This window comes from Rhea americana, unplaced genomic scaffold (assembly GCF_003343005.1).
Source record: "Rhea americana isolate MKP2758 unplaced genomic scaffold, rheAme1 scaffold_19, whole genome shotgun sequence".
NCBI lineage: Eukaryota > Metazoa > Chordata > Aves > Rheiformes > Rheidae > Rhea > Rhea americana.
This window is the reverse complement of record NW_028186038.1, coordinates 6,412,478-6,433,717: the sequence shown is the minus strand read 5'-3', so window position 1 is coordinate 6,433,717 and position 21,240 is coordinate 6,412,478. Positions and strand designations below refer to the sequence as shown.

General features: G+C 35.7%; 1 protein-coding gene across 1 annotated transcript; it reads left to right on the top strand.

Annotated features, from left to right (window-relative positions):
- Positions 1-161: 161 nt before the first annotated feature.
- Positions 162-18,071, top strand: NOL8 (nucleolar protein 8). The gene is made up of 17 exons (XM_085302471.1): positions 162-203; positions 2,678-2,861; positions 3,027-3,089; positions 4,069-4,147; positions 4,474-4,621; positions 5,527-5,595; positions 5,891-7,795; positions 8,063-8,179; positions 9,781-9,897; positions 10,227-10,311; positions 11,192-11,330; positions 12,769-12,852; positions 13,526-13,809; positions 15,444-15,570; positions 15,980-16,050; positions 16,975-17,057; positions 17,437-18,071. The coding sequence occupies exons 2-17, from the start codon at positions 2,723-2,725 to the stop codon at positions 17,488-17,490; spliced, it is 3,564 nt and encodes a 1,187-aa protein (XP_085158597.1). The 5' UTR covers positions 162-203; positions 2,678-2,722; the 3' UTR covers positions 17,491-18,071.
- Positions 18,072-21,240: the final 3,169 nt, after the last annotated feature.

The following is a 21,240-nucleotide window of genomic DNA, read 5'->3' as shown; positions in this document are numbered from 1 at the left end:
GCGCGAACCTTCCGGAGCCACGGGACCACCTTTGTGCCCCTGATACACTTGACCGGCTGCGAACAGTAACCAGCTAGCAAACAGGGGCGAGCCTGAGCCCGGCCGGGTCAGGAAGCGGAACCCTTTTCTCTGAGCGTGTGCTAGGAAGAGGTGCGGGGGGAAGAAGAAGCGGGCTGCACTGCGAGGAGCACATGTGGGAGGCGGTGAGGGAGAAGCTCGCGGGTGGGGGCGTCTGCTGGCCGGCGGGGGGAGGGGGGCGGCGGCGGCGGCGGCGCGCGGCTCTTCCTTTGTGCTCGCGGCGGCCGTTGGCGGCCGTTGGCGGCCGTTGGCGGCGCGGCCCGTGCTCTGTGGCGCGAGTGCCGAGCGGAGCCGCCGGACCGCGGCCCTCCTTGAGGGTATCGAGCGAGCCCGTGACGGCTGTGTGGCGTCTGGGCTCTTTCACGCAAAAGTTAGGGACTGACTGTTTCCCTGAGAAAGTAAGCGATTTGGCTTTTCGGACAATACTTGTTTGCATTAGTAGATTGTTTTCCTCTTAAAAAGTCGTCTTGGAAGGCTTTTTTTAAGTGTCAGTGCTTTCAAACACTGTCATTCCTTTAGTAATGGCAGAAAGACAATTTTGAAGTGTAGATTTAGACTTTTTCTCWTAATTTTTATTTAAAATTGCTCGCTACTGATTTAGTCAGAATATGCTAGTCTAGCGGTCTTGCTGTTTTATTCTATAGTATCATTTATCTAAAGCCAGGTGTCTTTTCRTAGATATTGTATATCTTAGTATTTAATGCCGGAGGTTTACAGATTTCTTTGTATCCTTCATTTGGATGTTGAACTGTGGCTTTAGTTAGTGAATTCAAATCTGTTATCACTGGCCAGAGTCTGCTGMCTTGACCCATTTGTAATGTGCTGTTTATCTGAAGTCTTGAAAGATTTTGAATGATTAAAAAAAAGACTGTCCTGATCCATATGTTACTTTGTTATTTTTCTTTTAAAAGAATGTAAAAAGCAATCACAAATGATATACTTCATGAGTTTTTTCTTCTACTGCTGTTGTGTGAATGTCTGTAAGCTAATTAACAGAGCTGTCTAATAGACCAGGTAGGAAAACTAGTGGTATATGTTTCAAATATTGTCAAATACCTGTTTTAACATCTTTCTTTGCATTASGGTTTACATAATGAGTTTTTTCTGGGGGAATAAACTGTTGAAGTGTACTGTTTTTTAAGATGAAACTGGGTTTGTTCAAGAGAAGGAAATCAGACTATGCTSTTTGTATCCTTCTGAGTTTGGTTGTTTTCTTAATCAGTCCTGTCCCACGTGAGTTTGCATTGCCCTGCATACTCATAAAACTGCCAGCTTTTTTTTTTTTCTTTTAAGACAGTATATATAAAGAAACTGTGCTTCTAYGTGATATACAAAGACCAATAAGATTATTTTATTCTGAGGCTTAGTTTCTTTTCTGTGATTCTTTTTTCTGCATCTGAAGAATGAGAGCTTGATGGTGGTTTGACACTGAAGAGTACGTGATGTGAGCTGGTGCTTTGACATTCTCTGCCTCGCTTCTTGTTTTCAGGATGAGTGAAAACAGATGTAGAGGTAGAAAGGGATGTCCCACTATATCAGACTGTCACACAGACCTGTGGAAAGGTTTGCCAGCTTTCCCTAAAGCTGTGAAATAGCTAACTGCTCGCTGTAGCCAGAGCGACTACTACCCTGCTGTGGCTGACAAGCCCCTCAGTTGCTCAGCTTCTGGTTCCTATTCTAACACTTTCATGGCCCTCTCCCCTGCCACGGTAGAAGTATTTAAAAGCAATTTCACTTAGTTGAGTGCTCTGGTACCTTTTAAAAGCTCTAATATGTAAGAGGGCATAAGTATCATCTATAGTAGTCCTTACAAATGTTATATTCTTAAGTATTAGTGAGTTTTCAGTAATTGTAGTGTCATTAGCTAAGAAGTTGCTAGGGATAAAATGCTTAAGGACTCTCAAACTTGCAGTTGCTTAGTGCTGAAGTCCGTCAATCCAGGTGGTAAAAGGTACTTCTATTGCACAATGCGTAAGTTGGCCTGCTCAAAACTCTGAGCCAAATGACTCTGCCCAACAGTGTTTGAGCTAAGGAGATGGAAGTTGCAGATGGCAGACTGACTTCCTTTGACCACTGCTTAGAGAATCCTAGTTGGTTTGGATTAAGTAAAGTCTTTTGAAGGGAAGAATAAAATTTCCATGCATGGAATTGAAGTTTTATACGTGGTAATTCTGTTCTTCAGTATTTAGTTTTCTGATGTAACATATACTGTTTGTTCATTGCACCCAAAGTAGAATTAGTACTGGAACCCAATATTATTGGGTAGAAATAGCATTCCTGTAACCTTCTGGCCGTTAAGACATTGGAATGAAGTGAAGTGAAGGAACTCATGAGCCATTTACATGTTCTGCCATGCACCCAGCYGTATGTTTTAACTTAAATATATGTTAATCCCTGGTTTACTCATAACAATACTATGTTTGCTAATAATAGTACTGGAGCAGAGCATGTTATGTAGTGCAAAGCAAAGGAGCACCCTTCTCAGTAGATTCTTTATGAAGGATATTTTTATAGAATGGTTTGTCCCATGATTTGATACTATTGATTGTATTAACCACTGCAATGTGAGTAGTAATGAACTATTATTATCTTTCTGCAGAAAAACAGTGMATGCATTGCAGATGTAACAGCTTGACACTTTGATATGGAGAAGAAACAAGTTTCAAAACGTTTATACGTTGGAGGGCTTGGCCATACAGTTTCTAAGAGTGAACTACAAGAAAGATTCGGCAAATTTGGACGTGTTATAGATGCAGAGGTTATTACCAGGAAAGACGAACAAGGTAACAGTTTTGTATCATCTCTTAAAAGTAAATTCTTTCTCAGTCTATTGTATGAAGTGGAATTTTTGCTTCAGAGGCCCTTATTTTCAGGAATTAACTTACGTTTCAGTTTTAAAGGATGCATTGAAATTACACAGAAGTTAATTGAAYGTTTATCTTGAGCAGGGAACCCTGTGAAAACTTTTGCTTACATCAGTGTCAGCATTTCTGAAACAGATCTTAAAAAATGTAAGTAAATTTTTATAATTTCTTTAGTAATTTATGTTCCTGAGCCAAGTTACATCACTAATAATGTATCTTATGTTGTCTGGTCAGGATATGATGAAGGTAGAAGTTAGCAATTTTGTTCTGCAATTCTATTCATTTCATTTGCTTTAGCTGCAATTTTTATAGCAGATAGTTTATCAAACAGTTTGTTGGAGGAGGTGGCACTGGCTTTCCCCTTTTATGAAAAGGGGTAGGACTTGTGCTTCAGATACTTTAACCAGGTCTATAAAACATACAAAAAACATATCAAGTCACTTCTAGTATTTTGTATGGAATGAAAYCCCAAAGGAGAGTTTACGTAAAGTGTACTTACATTAAAGAAAATTTACAAATTCAAGTATAGTTGGATTACAAAACTACTTTCAGAGTTACAAACTGTCTGTGTAATCTGCAGCAGCAAAGAAGTCAGGTGAAAATACCTATACCCAAAGATAGAGATTGTAGGAATAAGGCCATTTGAGAACAACTAAAAGCTAACCTCCAACTGTGATATTTGACTTCCATAAGTTCCTACTATAACAAATTTCCTTCTGGTTCTCAGCTCTCCTTACGTGCTCCGTGTTTTGGGGATTTCTTTGTTTGTTTTGTTTTGTTTTTTTTTGTTTGTTTTTTTTAAGTATACAAGAAGTTAAATGGAGACAAGCCTAWATGATAGTATTATAGAAACTTCAGAGTACATATATCTGAATTCTCAGATCGCTGTTTGATAYACATACTTGTGTTACGCTTTTGAAGTCAGATTTTTTTTATTTTGGATGTTGAGCTTCTTGTTAAGGTTAAGATACTCACCCTTTTATACACGAACTTTAATCAAGTGAGCAATCAGGTGTGAGATCATACTAAAGGAATTTCAAGCTATCATAAAAGATGTAGTTCAGTCCAACAAGTGTTGTTTTTTTTTTAAACATAGAAAATACTCATTTTCAATCTTGTTTTACAGGCATGTCAATTTTAAATAAAACAAAGTGGAAGGGAGGGACACTACAAATTGAATTGGCCAAAGAAAGCTTTTTACACAGGTAGAGTCAAGAAACAAATGTATATTGATGCTAATARTTACTTTTCTTTTTTTCTTTTTCTGTTTATGACTGCACTTTCTCCATATGCTATACTTTTTTTTTTCCCCCGGTTTTTAGTGATACTGTTGTGCCACTGATGTATGTTAGATATGGCATCAGGTTTTCCATCGTTGTTCTGCTAAGGAATTAGTGTAATTGTGGTTATAATTGATCTACTACCCTTAAGTTAAATGTGAATAGTTACTGTTCTGTGTGAGAGGGTTACTGCTGGTCATGGTTTAGCGCACAGGTGAAATTATTCAAATATGATGTGCTTTCTGGTACAGACTTGCCATGGAGAGAGAGGAAGCAAAGCTGCGGAAAGAAAAGCCACAGAGAGATGACAAAAAAAAAATATTAGAATCACTGCAAAAGGCTGGAGTTGTAGATTTTCACATGAAAGCAGTACCAGGTACAGAGGTGCCAGGTCATAAGGTATGGTGAGGCAACTGTACAGAGAATTAAAACAAAAACAGAATGAGTTTACTGCATCTGAATTTGTCAGATCTTTCCACTTGATGTAAAGAAATTTGCATATAGAGTAATAGTCTAACCTGTGAAAAGTAGTCTAAAGGAATACCTTAAAYGTAGGTATGTAGAAGGCTCCTTTTTTTGTCATTCTTTGTAACGATGGAAATAATTCTGATCGTATGCTCCTCTGTGTTGTGGTAAATTAATKTTTTGTTTTCATCTTATGTTGGGAATATCTTCATGCCATTCAAAAGTATAGGAGGAGAACAGATGTCTTATTTTTATAAAGCGTATCSTTATACGCTTTATATTTTGACTACTAGATCAGGGTCCGTACTTTAATTTGTTCGTCTGGTCTGTCAACATGCACTTGCAGGAGTAAGGCTTTGAATGAAACTCTCATTCCGTGTGTAAGTTTAGGCAAGGAAAAAGATATTTATTACAACATTTACAAAATTATTTCCTGAGCACAAAACACTTTTGGAAGGTGATAGATRATTTGGGCCTTGTTGGTGGGGAAGGGGAAAGGGCAAAAGAATGGCTGTGTTGTGTGTGGTTACTACTATTCATAATCCTGAAGCTTTATATTAAAAATGGTACTTGTAGAGCAAAGAAATTCTGTTCTTGATTTWCATTATTTGCAGGTTGTAGAGTGAGATTTAGATTTTTTGTGAAGGAAGCTAAGTCATACAGTACAAAAATATATCATTTAATAAAAAAAATGAATTAGTTCTTTATTAGTGTTCCTGTTATCAAAGAATATAAGAATCATTTTAATCCAGGGTTACTTTTTTTGCTTATTGTGATTTATTTTTCCCTGTATTCTCTTCTCTTACTCTCTCCCCCCTCACTTTTTTTTTCTTTTTTAGAATTGGGTTGTTGGTAAATTTGGCAGAGTCTTACCTGTGCTTCATCTTAAGAGTCAGCAAAAAAATAAAATATCCTTTCTTTATTCACAGGACATAGATGCAATTCCCTTCTTTCTTTGTATAGGGGAAAATACTTCTGCTTAACAGTTTTCATATTATTAACTGTTATGTTTAATTTACTGAGTCCTTTAAGTAAATCTTGCAATAAATTTGTGTGATTTGAATAATTTTTCAGGTTGCATGTTAATAGTTGAAAGATTTATGGTCATAATGTTAAGGACTGTTTCACTTAAAATGTAGCCTGTYTGTAAATATTGGAAATCTGCTTGCAGAAAGTTGTTTTTATTCCTTAACTGAGAACAACATTGTGAAATATGACCCATCAAAATACTGCCATAACCTTAGAAAGCTGGAGCAAGACTTGACACATGTAGTTCCTGTATCTAAGCTCACTTGGCATTTGGAAGGGCAAGATGACAGCATAAGCAAGAAGCGACAAGGGGAGTTTCCTGTAACAAAGAAGCCACCTAAAAAAATKAGACAGCTAGTCAATGAGGATGTGAATGGAGCAATAGTTATTCCCTCCGGGTGCCAGTCACAGTCAAAAACCATAAGCTCATTGCAGCTAAATGAAAGATCAAACTCCAAACCTACTGAGATATCTAAATCTTTTCCACCAGTCAGTAAAACATCAGGGAGAAACTTACTATCAGATAAAGGCAATGTTTCTAAGGCTATATCTCGGAAGGATAAAATGAATGTTTCTGATAGTAACTCTGATTCTGAAGAGGAAATCAGAGCAATGATAAAGAAAGAGATGGGAATACAGAAAGCTGAAACAAATGTTGAGACTGAAAGTGACCACTTGGAAATTGTTGGGGATGACTTTGAGCTAAAATACAATACTCACTGGTCTTTAGACAGTCCAGATACCATGAAGAAAGTCATCAAAGGAAGTAATAGAGAGAAAGAGTCTATGGAATGTGACAATGGTTATGATTCAGCAGATACAGATGAAATTATTGCTGTGAGTAAAAATCCTGATCTAAGTAGCAGGAAGACTACAATTTTAGACTCTAGACAGGTAAAGKTAGAAAAAAATGTTGAAGAAATATTAAGTAACAAAAACTGTGATTTCGTAAATGACTGCTCACTGAAAACGTATAATTTAGAAGAAGAAAACGTTGGAAGAGAAGGGAAAAAGAGAAAATCTAAAATTTCTGACATGCAGACTGCAACAGTTAACAGTACAGGTAAGACAAATAACAGTGAAAGCTCTTACTCAGAGTCTGAGGAAGGGGAATCTGATACCAGTTCTGTTTATGAATCCATGATGCAAGACTGTTACCGTCTAGACCTGACATTAGATGACTTAAAAGCATTGGCTACTGAAAACACTGAGACTTTAGTAGAAGAGGCAAATAGCACACAGAGTTCTAGTGAGTGCAGTGTTAAAGAAAATGCTAAGGGCAATATCACGTATAATAAAAAACATTCTAAATTTCCCCCTGCACTTAAAAAAAAATGCATCTGTCCTGATGATATAGTTGCCGCCCTTATAGAGGGGGAGGAGAATGCTGATGAAGAAAGCTCCAAGAGACAAAATAATTCAGATTTGGCATATAAGCCCTTCAGAGGAATGGGATCACTTTTTGAAAGAGAGCTAACTAAGGACAGCACWGGTTTGAAGAAGAGATCTGTAGGAAACTTAGGTTTGGAAGCTTATTTTTCTTGCTCTGGGGAAGAATCACCTGCATCTAAGAACACTCTATTGCATTCACTTGAAGTCAGCACTGACAAGAAGCAAAATATGGGTTGTGACCAGCTCAGGAAATTGTCAGATGCTGCCATCTTAGCAAGTAAGAGTGATATTTGCAGGCCACACTTAAACGGAAAGAGCGAATGTGTGAATTCTCAACAAGAAGATCAAAAGTCAGAGGGTGGAGATACTGTTCGTAGTGCTGATGGAAGTGAGGATGAGAGCAGTAACGTGGACAGTAATGCTCTCGTGTCACAGGAGCACATTAAAGGACAGTTGAAGAGCTCAAAATTGCTTTCAACAAAACTGAAGAGAAATGTAACCAATGAGAATGGGCAGACAAGTACTCTGGAAAGTAAGGAGCTTTGTTTTGGTGCTACTGCTTCTAAGGAACCTGATACAAAAAAGAAACAACTGCAGGATAACCAGAGGAGGCTGGCAGCTSTGGAGGAAAGGCAAAAAGAGAGAGAATTACAGAAGAAACTCATTCAAGGAGCTCTTTCAAATCTGGTAATTACGTTTTTTTTCCTTCTCTCTGAACAGTAGGTACAGAAAAATTAGTCTCATATATTTAAGACTTAAATTTTTKGAATTTCTGATCACATTGCCATTTACTGCTTCAGAGTATGTAAAAACGGAAGCATGCTTAATTCCTGGGATGTCTCTAGAGTTGCAATAGGGGTAATAGATTTCTTGAGTGCCATGAAAATCAGTTACATCTTTATGACTGTAGCAAGTAGTGGATATATTTAACTTCACCATTTTGTTCTTATTTAGGATAGCCAGCCAGCAAGCATGCATAAACACATTATCTTCAATTCAGATGCGGAAAGTGAATCTGAAGTTGATGAGAAGTCTGAGAAAGATGCAAGTTCAGGAAATACACTTGAAAAAGTAAGTGTTACAAGGAAAAARTCCAGTATTCTTAGAGGCAGTTCCACATGGATAGGACTGTGCTTTTTATTCTGGAAGAAAAGAATGTTTTTTGTAGCAATGTGACAGAAAAAAATAAATGATAAATGTTTGACATAATATAAGGGTTTTTTCTTTTTTTTAGCTAAAAAAAAGTGTTAGCATGACTGTGCAGCTAATAAAGCTGGATAATTTAGAATTTGTAGGAAATTGAGATCTATATACATGTTGTTTTAACTTTAAAAAGGAAAAAAAAATGTTTGCATTACGAGGCTTACACCTAATTCATTTTGAATTCCACTGCTGGTTAAAGGAAGAAGATGACATCTGACTTGAGTAGTATAGAAAGACCTATGAGCTTAACGTAATCTAGATTGTCACCCTCCTAGTACTCTGTGCTCTTTTCAACAGTGTGTGACTACAAACCATCAAAGTATACAGATGCAAAACTAACCTGCTGCTAAATTCTCAGGATAGGAGTGCAATCCTAGTAGCAGTTRGGTTTGTTACTTGTTTGAGAATTTGGTAATATGAGATTTTTGCCTGTATATCCACTAGAATGTTCTTTTGCTATGTCATATATTATATCATTTACTGCTTATCTCTGCATTGTGCTTGTGGTATGAAAAAATGTGTTAAGATTTGCTGCAGATGGTCTTAGTTATCTGCTACTAGACAGAGACTGTACATTAAAGCAGTGTCATGTCTTTAACATGATGTTAGGGGSCAAAGAAGTTGTGGAGGATTTCCTCTCTAAACCTTACCTAAACAAGACCTGTTTTACAAAACTCCTCAGGATTTTACCACCATATTTGAAACATAATTAAGTACTACTTTGCTGAAATAAAACTTATCGTATCATCACATCTTTTATTTTCCTTTTAGTATATTCTCTAGCTTTACACTATTGATTTTACTTCTTTATTTTTCCCTACAAAATTATTAAAATTAGGGTCATTCTAACTCTCTACATTAATTAAAAAAAAAGAAAGAAAAAGAAAAATCTTTCTTTTCTCACTTTTCCTCACATTTAGATTTTTCTTTTATTACATATTTGTTACCTATATTTGCCCTGGATTGTCCCTGCTCTGTATTTTTCTTTAAAGGAAGCTCTAAATCTGTAGAAAATTGTTTTGAAGCCATAAGTTTTGAATACTTAYCTTTTATCTTGTAATAGTCGATACTCATCAGCTGCTTTAAATGGAGCCATAGAGTTTAAATCATAAATGAATCTGATTCTAAAGAGGATAGTTAGACTTTGGTATTATAAAATTGATCTCCTTTAACGTGTCCAGAAAGTTGGTTTTATGCTTAACTCATGTATTGTAAAACCTGAATTAATCTGTACAGGATGTTTTACCTGTGCTAAAATTTAGAACTGATAATTATAAAATGAAATTATACAAGGTAGGTATGCAAAGCAAGATATGAAACACAGATTAATAGAAGTGAATTTGTTGCTGTAAAAATGCACTTTTTTCAGATAAATTGGAAAACAGATGAACGAAGATGATAATGGATTGTTTTCTCAGATTTGTGAAAATGACTGCATTTCTGTATCTTCTCTTTGTTTAACAAATAAGGAATCTGCTCCTAAAACTTCTGGAAGGCTATTTGAAAGCAGTGAGGATGAGCAAGATGATACAGATGATGAGAGATTCAAAATTAAACCCCAGTTTGAAGGCAAAGCAGGTGAAAAAGTGAGTGAAGCTATTGGATTTGATTTATGGTTTTCTCCTGAGTCTTTGTAAAGGCACTTCAGAAGTACATAACATCACGTAGGTTTGTATACTTGTTAGATATGAAAATTTTGACAGACTTAAGGCAGAAATTCTCATTTTAATGAAGAAACAGTAGGCATGGAGGAAATACTATGTGGTGGGGTAGATGAAACTGTTCTCTGATGTTGTCACCTTTAAATACAGGAAAAACTTCTGGTGAGGGCAGAGAGAGCTAAAACTTGCTAGCATGTTGCAATTACTGTAGTAATTCTCCAGCAACTTAATGGCATCTACTTAATTTTCTTTAGCTCTTGCATTTGCAATCACGGTTTGGCACAGACGAAAGATTTCGTTTGGACGCTCGATTCATTGAAAGTGACAGTGAAGAAGAAGGTAAGCCAGTTCTTACTTCCTGGTTAATCATAGTAAGTCACGTATAATGGAGCCTTACTTTTGGAWGTTTGAAATAGCCCATGAACTCCATTGCTTCTCTGGTGGTTCAAGGAAAATAACTCAAAGAAAGTAACCACACTGTGGCTATGTGTATTATATAGTGGTGGTTGTGTTTTCTTAAGTTTGTATGTTGCAAAAGTAATAGCTGAATGAGAAATCATTTGGTTGATAAATCAACATTTTAAACTTTTTTTTTTTAAAAAATACAGGCTGGTATTTTTAGGATATTAATGTGTTTTTCACAGGATAAATTGTAACTTCTAAAAAGTTTTTGTCTTTTTATATTCACTTGAACTGTTTGTCTTGTAGTTATCTTGGAGTCCACTTATGTTTCAGCAACTATAGGAGGAATGATATCTTAAATGGCAAAAGGCAGGAAAGCTGAAAAGATGTTTTCATTTTTTTTTTCTTTTCCTAACAAAAGCGAATTTGTTAACCTAGTCTTCAAGGCTCAGGATTTATTTCTGAAACTCAACTTTCTCCTAGTTCTATTACTCCCTTTACTGTTTAATGTGATCTTAAGCATGCTTCCATACAACATCTTCAGTGGCAGAGTGGTTGCAGAGTTACGTGAGATGAGGAGGGAACAAGTTATTTAACTAGTCTGATTTTCACATGAAGTAGGTGTTCCTGATACTTCTAATCAAAGATTAGCTGAACTGCAAGGAAACAACCCTGCAAGTAGCTTTAGAGGAAACCTGKCAAGCTGCATGAGCTCTTTTACTGATGTGGTGATACGTATCAAGTATTACATACATCRTATTACATACATCATGTCATAGTGGGGGATAAATAGTAATTACTATCCTTTTCTTTGCAGAGACAAAGATACTGGAGACAGAAGAGGAAGAGCTTGCTGCAGAGAAGAAGAAAAATCTGGAAATACTGGGAAAACTCTTGAATATCAACGTAGAACACTCTAAGCCAACTAAAACAGCCACAAATGCCAAGAAATTCAAGTATGAGCCATTCRTTGTCAGAAAAGAAGGAATTTTTGAAAGACTTAATTTTAACCAATGTTATGCAACTAAGATTTCTATGTAGTCGGTTGACTGAAGAAACACTTCATTCCTTGTCATGTGCACCCGAAGTGAGCCTTTAATTCAGTTTACCAACTTCAGTGTCCTTGTAGATTATGCTGCTGGTAACTATCATTATTTTAGGGAAAAGGTGATTGAGTGACCACCTGAGCTTCTTGCAGCAGATTTTTGTATGATTGGACTGTTGAGTATAAGAATTAGCGTTTAAATAAGTCCTTGCCTATATAAGATACATTTCTGCTCTCTGCAGAGACAAATTTAAATTTCTGACCCAAAGGTCAGAAAGCTAGAGTCTAACTTCCGTGGAAGTTAGTGAGGCTGTTTTCTCTGGTTTGCAGGTGAAAAATAAGTTGAGTATCCTATCTTCCAAGGGATACTTATGAGAAACCACAGTGTAATTTCTGTTTATTAGCATCAAACTTCTTTTTCCATGATTTTGGGAAATTTGCTCATTATATGAGGAATTTGTTACATACTACCGTTCTGCCTTTGACCTGTTTCAACCTTAATTGATTGATGAGAGAGGTTTGAAAGTGTGCTGTTGAAAGTTAACTATTACTTTTAATAGTAATAGTAATTACTATTAACTATTTGCTTTAGAAGAACTTGTTCTGTGAACTGCATTGGTGGAAATTAGTAGTGTTAAATATTGGATTTATATCAATGTAGAACTGTGTTATGACTTGTACAGATTTTCATGTCTATTCTAAAGGCTAAGCAGAGGTGGAAATAATGGGTGGTACCCCAGAGGTAATCATGGGGATTTTTTACGATAGTGTTCTGTAATACCCAAATTAAGGATACARTATAGACGCAGGTAAAAGTAGTTAATTATGGATTAACCACTAACTTGTGGGAGGATGAGAACTAAATGGTTCTCTTTTTGCATTGCCATAAGGCAGCTTGGGCTTTGCCACACTAGCGTTATGGTCAGTCTAAACCTTAGAGTGCTGTAGCTGGAAGTCCCAGTAATGTTTTAAGTTTTGAAATATAGATGTTAGGTGTGGGAGCTAGACTAGGTGWTCTCTAAAAGTCCCTACCAAATTCAACCATTCTGTGATTCTATGATAAACAGGTGCACATATAAACTCATTTTATTGCATACCGTATGTAACTTGAGGTGTACATTTTATATTGAATATGACATTTTGACTAAAGGAATTCAGTTTATAACTGTTTTTGACAAAGGCTCTTGACTAAAAGTTACTTTAAAAATACCTATTAGAGTTTGAATTTATTTGAGACTTTTTAGTAAAGAAGCAAATGTGAATTTAAATTGGCTATAAATGTTTAGGTTAACTTTGATGTGGGCATTTGGAGTGTCTCATGCTTTTATGTTTCCTTTCTGTTTCCCTAGAGATATTAATGCCCTTCGCTATGATCCTACAAGACAGGACCATGCTATTTTTGAAAGGAAACCGAATCCTACAGAAAAAGAGAGGTAGTATTACATCTTAGTAATTATRACTATGAAATTTCTTTCCCTGGAAAGCTGGCTTTCAGAAACAGCAGGACTGAATTTGAAGCCATACAAACTGCTGTTTTTTTCTTGATTATCCCTGTTATTGCTAAAATAGAGATCTAGTAAGAGTTGTCACCGTTAAAAACACCAACTGTTACTGTYTTTTATTTCTAGTCGCTCTACTTTCTGCGTACTATTTTCTGTATTTCCTCCTTTCTCAGCTTCAGATTGTCCCTTTGCTTCAAGTCATAGACTTTGTGAGTTACTTATCTGTGGAAAGAAACCATTAGCACTTTGCAAGAAAAGAAACCTGTCTCAAATGTCTTAATATTGAGATTATTAAAGTGTGCAAGTTAAATGAGGGGAAAAGAAATGGGTCAGAAGCCTAACTGAAAAGGCAGTTATGTTGTCCTTTGAACTTTGGAATATCCTATTCTTTGAACCTGGAATCACTAAGAAAGCAAAAAACAAACAAAAAAACCCAAACAAGAAAACTTCAAAGAGAAAATACTCATTAATGTATTCAGATAAGTTTGGAAAGGCATTAATATAAAGATTGCTTCTTTAATTTGATGGAAATATTAACGTAAAGGGAGCCTTTCTTTCAAAAATATGCATACTGTGTTGTTAACCTTTAACAATTTGATTTCAGCAAAGCTAAGAGGAAGAAGAAGAGGGAAGAGAGTGAGAAACTACCTGAAGTGTCTAAAGAAATATATTATGAGATTTCTGTGGATTTAAAAGAGTTGTTTGGATCTTCAAAGAGTGAAGCAGAAAAAAGTGAAGTAATACCCTGGGACAAAGATGATGCAGAGGAATCCACTTCACCTGACCATCAGATGTTGGGACCTAATATTAGCAGTAATGTAGCTCAGGAGTCTAGTGGTTTCACGTTTTCCTTCTTCAGTGACGTGGATGAGTCAGCTATAAAGGAAGGTAATGACAGAACATACTTAACACTACAGTTGCTAATGAGAAGTTTTTCAGACACTGTAAAGTTATACAGCACATTTTAAGTTCAGAACCTAGGGAATTTTTATAGGCTAAACTCAGTAGCTAAGCAGAATCATTATGAYCTTTTATAGCTGCCAAGGTCTTTGTAGTTTAAGTAAGTTAATTGTGTTTGCATCCCAGTAATTTTGCAAGGAATAATGGTTTGAGAAGGAACTAATATCTAATTGTTTTTTGAACAGTTTGAACTTATTGACATACATTAAATTTCTCAAATAAGCCAGACAAACCAGGATTCACAAAAACAACAAAGATTTTGTAAAGAAAATGTAYACTTTATAAAGAAAATGTAAGATCTTAGAGCTGAGCACAAAATCCTAGGACATTTTAGGATGTACTTAATTTTATGTTTATAACTTCAGAAATTTGATGTTGAATGACACAGGGTTATTGGGCCTAGGTGACAAAAATCGTGTCCTGACCTGAAGAAAAACAAAATATAAAACCAAATCCCTTAGTAAGTAGTAACACAGGAAAAGAGACTCTATGCGAAGCTGACAGATATAAAGAGTTCATTTCTTCTGACKTTAAAAAATAAAAAAAATCAGTGTCATCTGAATACTGCAACGTAGGTTTTAGGATAGCAGTGTATTAGAGATCACTGTAACAGAGTGGAAAATATCTAAGTGGAGATGTAGTGCAGAGTTCACCAATAAGTAAACTTTAAACCAATAAGTATTTTTGATTTTGCTTTTGTTACTGTTTTTGCAGCACAAACTGTAAGTATTTTGTGGRTAACTTCATTCATTTTCCTGCAAATGCTTGTTTTTTTTCCAAAGTAGAGTATTCTAATCTTTGTCTTTAAGAAAATACTTGTATTTCATACTTTATTTGCTATTGGGCTTGGAAACTACTTTGTGTTGCCAGAGAAAGAGCTGGTTCTTTTCTCCCTGACCTGACAAGTGCTGTATAGGTACTGTGCTTGTCCAGTGAAAGAAAGAGGTACCCCAAGTCCCTTATATCAGTCCTTTTGGCCAAGGAAGAAGTAGGGGCTCAGGTATATGTTTAAGTTACCAGCTGTTAAGTGAGCACCTGGTAACTGGCCATGTATGCTATAGGCTAGCAGCACATAACATAAAAATAACATAGCTTAGTTGAACATAAAAAGAGTAAGACAAGGCATTATGAGTTTAGCTGACAAGGCATTATGAGTTTAGCTGACAAAGAAACTCATTAAGATAGTTCACAATGAAAGAAAGCTTATGTTCTATCTTCTGCAAGTTAAAGATATGAACACCTGCTGTTATTCCCTGCTTACTTAAGAATGACTTCTTAGGTTGGAGTGACTTGGTCAGAATCCTGGATCCTAACATTTAGCTTCCAAAGGATTCAGTGCACTTTTTCCCCAAGCTGTGATGATGCTAGGTATGGATTTTGAGGGTATGTAACACATAAGAAGGCAAACTAAAGATATACCTGCCCAGAGGACCATAGAAGAACGTTTGATGGGGGGTTTCTGTCCACCTTAAATTTGTTCTTTCCAAATTAGGTACTTCACTCTTAGAAGTTTTTATTTGAAGGGAGGGGAGTAACCTGTTTTTCTGTTGATATTACTGCAGAACCCTATGTACTTGAAACAATAAAACCTGTAAAAGTTGCGTGGCAAGAAGATCCACGTTTCCAAGACAGCAGTTCTGAGGATGGTGAAGAGCMAGAGGCATCAGAAAATGAGAGAGACAAAGAAATGCAAGTCTATTTGAATTTATTGTCTACTGGGTTGTAGTAGTTTGAGACTGAGAATTTTAATGGCAGCACTCAAGTCATGGAAAGCTAACRTCATTATTCTACGTCTCTGAACAGTGAAAGTCCTTTTTAGGAAACCATTCCTTGCAGTACAGAATATACCGTTCAAAAATACTGTTACTGTACTTGGTTTGAAGTTGAATATGAAAATGGAGTTTCCAGCTGAACRTGCGAGAATGTAACTGGGTAGCAATTTCAGCCAAAAGTCAAATATACACTATGCCTTCTTTAATTAAATAATAATAATAATAGAAGGCTACATCTGGTTAATASAGAGTAGTGTTGTTCTTTAATGCATACTATTTCTCTAAAGCATAGAAACTGATACTATAATTTCTTTTTATTTTTCTAGGTTTTTCTCTTTACCACAGGCAAAAAGTGCTAGATTTTTCTTTTTTTCCAAAGATGACGAACGATTAAGAGGTATAACTCTTTTTTTCCCTCATCTCTTTACTGAAACTTAATAAGGATAACCAGTTGCCTAGTTATTAATGTTTTCTAGTTGAAGCATAGATTAGGTCTTTTTTAAAAAAAAAACCAGAAATTATGTACAATCCCAGTATAATACATGCAGAGCTGTTATCTTGCCCTCCTATTTTCAAATCATTCCTTAATATATAACTTCTTTGTGTTTTTAGGGTTGCAAAATCATTTGGCAAGCTATTTAGACAGCTTGGTACTTCCAGGCATATATATGATCTTAACTTTTTCCATGCTTCTGGTCTTACTAAGAGCATACAATATGCTTATCAGACCTGATATGCCCATATAATTCTTGATCCTAAGTAATTGGGAGAGAATGAGTTCTGCAGATACAATGACTTTCATAGTTTAAAAAAAAAAATAGTTGCTTTTGGTATGTTATACAATAAATAATTAGCAAGATGACCTTAAATAGTGCTTGTTTCCTGAGACAAGTTAGAAATTGGCSAGACAACGTATATATAAAAGTTACTGCATAGCTAATACAATTCTTGTACTGTAATCTTTCAGTCTAAATGTCTGATTTACAGTGTTCATTAAAACCTAGAGCTCTGAATGCTGAGCAGGCACAAATTTTCTTGGGAGACTTATAGGATCATGCTCCTGAGTTCATAATGAAACAGATGCTGATTCACTACAGTTTACATTTTGACATATTAAGAAATACTGGCACTTTTCATTTTCTTTARTATGCCAGGGTGTAATTCTGTTTCCAGTTGAGCCATGTTGTCGGGGCAAGAGAGATATATGCAGAAGATAGCATACCTTCTGACTCTTGGTGTCAGTGTTTTACTCGTGAGATTTATAAAGGATAACATATTCCTAAGTGTTAAACCATATTAAATTGTTTTTTATTTTGTGCAGAGGGCCCTAAATTATTCTGTAGATCAGTGAACCTCAGTGAAGAAAAAGATACCTGGGAAAATAGACGTAGACTGTTGCTTGAGGTGAGTATTTTAATCTCTGTTACTTGATAACTGTAGCTGAAAAGAAAGCTCAGCATGAGGAGAAGGGAATAGGGCTGCCTTCCTCCCCCCTTTGTTTTTTTTACATTTAAGTAAATGTAATTTTACTTAATTTACATTAAAAATGAATCAAGGAGTTTTAGAAGGGTTTTGAAAYGTCATCGCTCCAGGGAATTATCCAAATTTTTATTTCAGTACTATATATAGGCTCATGTTTTGATAGCCAGCCAGGTGAGTTATTGAACCTTTGTAGTGCACAGAAGCAATTACTTTACTTTATGAAAGAAATGTATTCAAAAGACTACAAACACATGATTTAGGAACTTCTCATAATATTGTTTTGAAATTTAAATATTTTCAGGAATGCCGGAAGAAACATAAGGATGCAAGAAGGAAAGTGAAAGCAAAACAATAAGTCTGTCTTATGTTCCTTGTCAGGAATGTTTTTTTGTTTCTTTTTTTCAAGAAATTGCAAAAAAAGTATCTTTGAAAATTCTAGTCTTTCAAAGATCTAGTGGGAACAATGTTGGAAAAGACTCTTAAACTTTCRTTTTAAAAAGCTACATATTCATTGATTATATCAATTTGACTGTTGTAACCAGGTTTTTTGTTTGTGTATGTGTGAACACATTGTTTAAATGTGACTTGATCGAATTCTTTGCAAACAAGTTTGCAAAGGAACATGTAATGAAGAATACACTGGAGTATTTTGCTGTGTTCTCAGACCCTAGTGCTGCACGGTGTTGATAGAGAGCAGGGCATAAGATGATATAACCTGTATTCAATTGAACATAATGGAGGTCTTGTTCAAGATTCCTTTGCAAATATTGGAATGCTTCCCCCCGCTCGCCCCYGAATTAAAAGTTTACCAGACGTTTATGAATATATGTAAATAATTAGCTTATAAAATAAGTTAGATTTATATTTCTTCACGGAACTGAATTCTCCGCTTTTTAAATACAATGTATACATTAATAAATATTAAGATCTAATGTTGCTGGTGTTGTATACTTGTTGTTGAATAATACTTTTACATATAAGGTCATATTCTTATATCCATATAGCACATGTGCTGCAGAGGGTCATGGCAACATCAGAGAATACAGAGTATTAGGAAGGTGTTGGCTCTTGGCTTTTTTTGTGCTGAAACATGATACAGCTTCTGTATGATCTACCTAGAGACAATTTCTTGATGTAAATTCCTTCTCTTCCTGGACTGGCAGAAGGTAAGGATCAGGATCAATGAAGATTAGTAGTTATCTGTGGGATGTAGAAAGGGTCAGTCCTCTGTAGCATCTTGAACAATATCAGTGTTAGGATTAAGTGAAGATCCCAGTCAGTTCATTCTTTGTGGAAGACTACAGACCAAGAAATACAGCTTGTTCAGGCTGTCAGAAATCAGAAGTCTTGTCAGACATGCCTTCAGATGCCTCAGCAGAACCATAGGTACAGCACTCTATGCTTATTTTTGTAAGTCAGAACAAAGCAATGTCTGTATGAGCAATAAGAGAAGGAAACCTGAAGTTTCCAACTGAGGAAATCCAGTATGCATGATAGTGTTTATGAGGTAGAATATTTTGTGATATATTTCCAGGATGTGTGAAAGTAGTGATTGAGAATAGTGGTTTGCAAATAAGATTGGGGAGAGAATCCGTGGTTAGCAATTTTTTGCAAAATAATTAAACAATCCATTGTGCTTTTCTGTGCTTCCTTTAGATCCTGTGACAGATATATGCACAAATAAGTTAACATTAAGTCTTGCCTTTAGATAGCCAAACTGTATCTTCTGTACTTGGGATTTTTTTATAGTATACTCTCTCAAACTATGTCTAGCAAAAAGTTGATTTTATTCATGTTAGAAGCTAAGTATTGGTAGCAGATGGATAAATTCGACATTAAATTTACTGTCAAGTTAACAGAAGTGAGTTTGTTTTTTGGTAGTCTTTGGAAGCCACATCTTTCAACCTGGGAAACACAGTATCAGTAAACAATGTTACCAGACCTGATGGTAACAAAGGAAATCACCTTAAGCAGCATTTTTCAAGMGATTTTTTTTGAGCCCAAAAGACTTGCTAAAGAGATTCTGTCATTGCAATATGTGCTTTGAAGTGTATATCGTATTCTGTAGTTCATTTTCTTTCCTTGATGTTTTTTATTGCTTGTGTATTGCTACAGAGCATAATTCCAGAATATTTGTTCATATATGATTCAAGCTGTTGTGTGCATTACCATGTCTTGTATTCTTGGCTGAAAACACTTTTGTCMAAAAGTGCTAGGTATTAATAGTAACGTGTTTGTGATCATGTATAGATCCTTCAGTGTAGYTGAATAATGAGGACTATAGAACTGGAACTCTTTATAATACAAAATTGTGCAACTTCTTGTAGGAACTAAATGTCACAACATTAATCTTCATCTTGTCAGGCTCCAGCACTTAAAATGAGGAGATTTTCTGTCMTTTGGTTCTTCCTAACCTTAGAAATACTTAGCCTGTTGTTGCAAGGCTTCACAGCAGAAAATAAGGATGATAGCTGACTACCTCAGAATTTAAAGGGCAAGCCAAAGAGTGAGGAATACCAGCTGGGATAAGAAAGTGGAAAACCGTCTAGGCTTAGAAGACAGAAGTTCAAAAAGAATACTCTCTGTTTGTCAGAATGCTGGTCAGCGTCATTTTATTGTACAATATATTATCACTTAAATTCAGAGTAGATGAAGAAGAATTTGATTTTTTTAAAATTTTGCTGAAGTCCTGTTCTTTATTTTCTTCCATATGTATTCTGAAATCTGTCTGAATCATGGGGGATATTTTTGATTGATTTTTTTTCTTTCTATTTTTAGAATTAATTTTACATTGTCTGTCTCAACCTCCTTTTAAAAAAGTCTCTTCGATTTGATGTTAATGATGCTTCTAGCTTGTATATTTTTATCAAACATAAAAACTGTTTAGTCTAGTCTTACGGCTTTCAACGACATGTCCCTGTAAAATTTTTTTCTAAATACCTTGATACTGCATTCTGAGCAAAGTTATTCTGTACTATGTTTCCGTGACACATGATCCTTTCTTTCCCCGAGGAAGTCTTCAGAGTTGTAATGAATGACACATTTTGCAKTATGTTGCCTTACTATGTTATTCCTATGCCAAGTTACTTTCTCCTGAGTAAGGATTCCTCTGTAGAGTTGCAAGTTCTAGTGCGTTGCTTCCCTAAGTGTGATCCTAGAGCCTTACAGCTGTTAACCGCTAGACATGGTGCATCTCAGTATGAAGAGACCTAATGCTATATTATTTATAGCAGTGTATGTTTCAATCAAGACTAAGCTTTCCAGGATACTCCAGTAGGCTTAAACTAAGAAATACCTACTTTAAAACCCTCAAATCAAAAAAGGAATAAAGATACTAGGCACTTGCTGTGGGCCATTCTGACTTCACTAAAGAGTTCGTACAACTACAGGTTTCAACCTGCGTGGGTTTTCTTACAGGATACCTGGAGAAGGTAAAGGAGCAGTAAGTTAAGTTCTCTTTGATCTTTACCTTGCTGAGGAACGTTTCTCTTCTGCCTGTATCAATTTGTCAGGAGAGAATGTATTACAAAGTGGTGTACTTGACAGTAAATCTGTACTTTTCCATGGATCAGCATTGATGCTTAAACAAAATGGTTGACTGGTTTTACGAACAGTCGCTGCTTTCTTGGAATCTGATTGCTCAGATTGTTCAGGTCTGTGGAATGTCTTGAGAATGAAGACTGCTATACCGTATCATTTTAATTAAAATCACTAACCAATGGAATACCTTACAGCTATTTTTAAAAGGATTTCTACATATATTCGCAATGAGGAAGGTAGCACGTTTCAGCATCTTAAAACTTGGTAATTTTTTCCATAGCGATTTTTTTCAATTAATCATCTGTCATATTTGAAGATATTACAAGTGTGGATGTTTAGAAACTTTGTTCAATCTTTCCTTTCACCCCCTTTGTCTTCTAACATCTCCTTCCTTTCCTGGCAATTCTATGGTTTCCCTTGTTTTTAGAAGTCAGATRTTTGGAGTATTGTATTTAGTTATGCTACTAGCTTGATGTGTTGAAAGTACAAAATGTTACTGTTGACAGACCATGTGTTTCCAGTGAAACAACGTGTCAATACTGTATGCCCTAAGTGGATGCCCTAA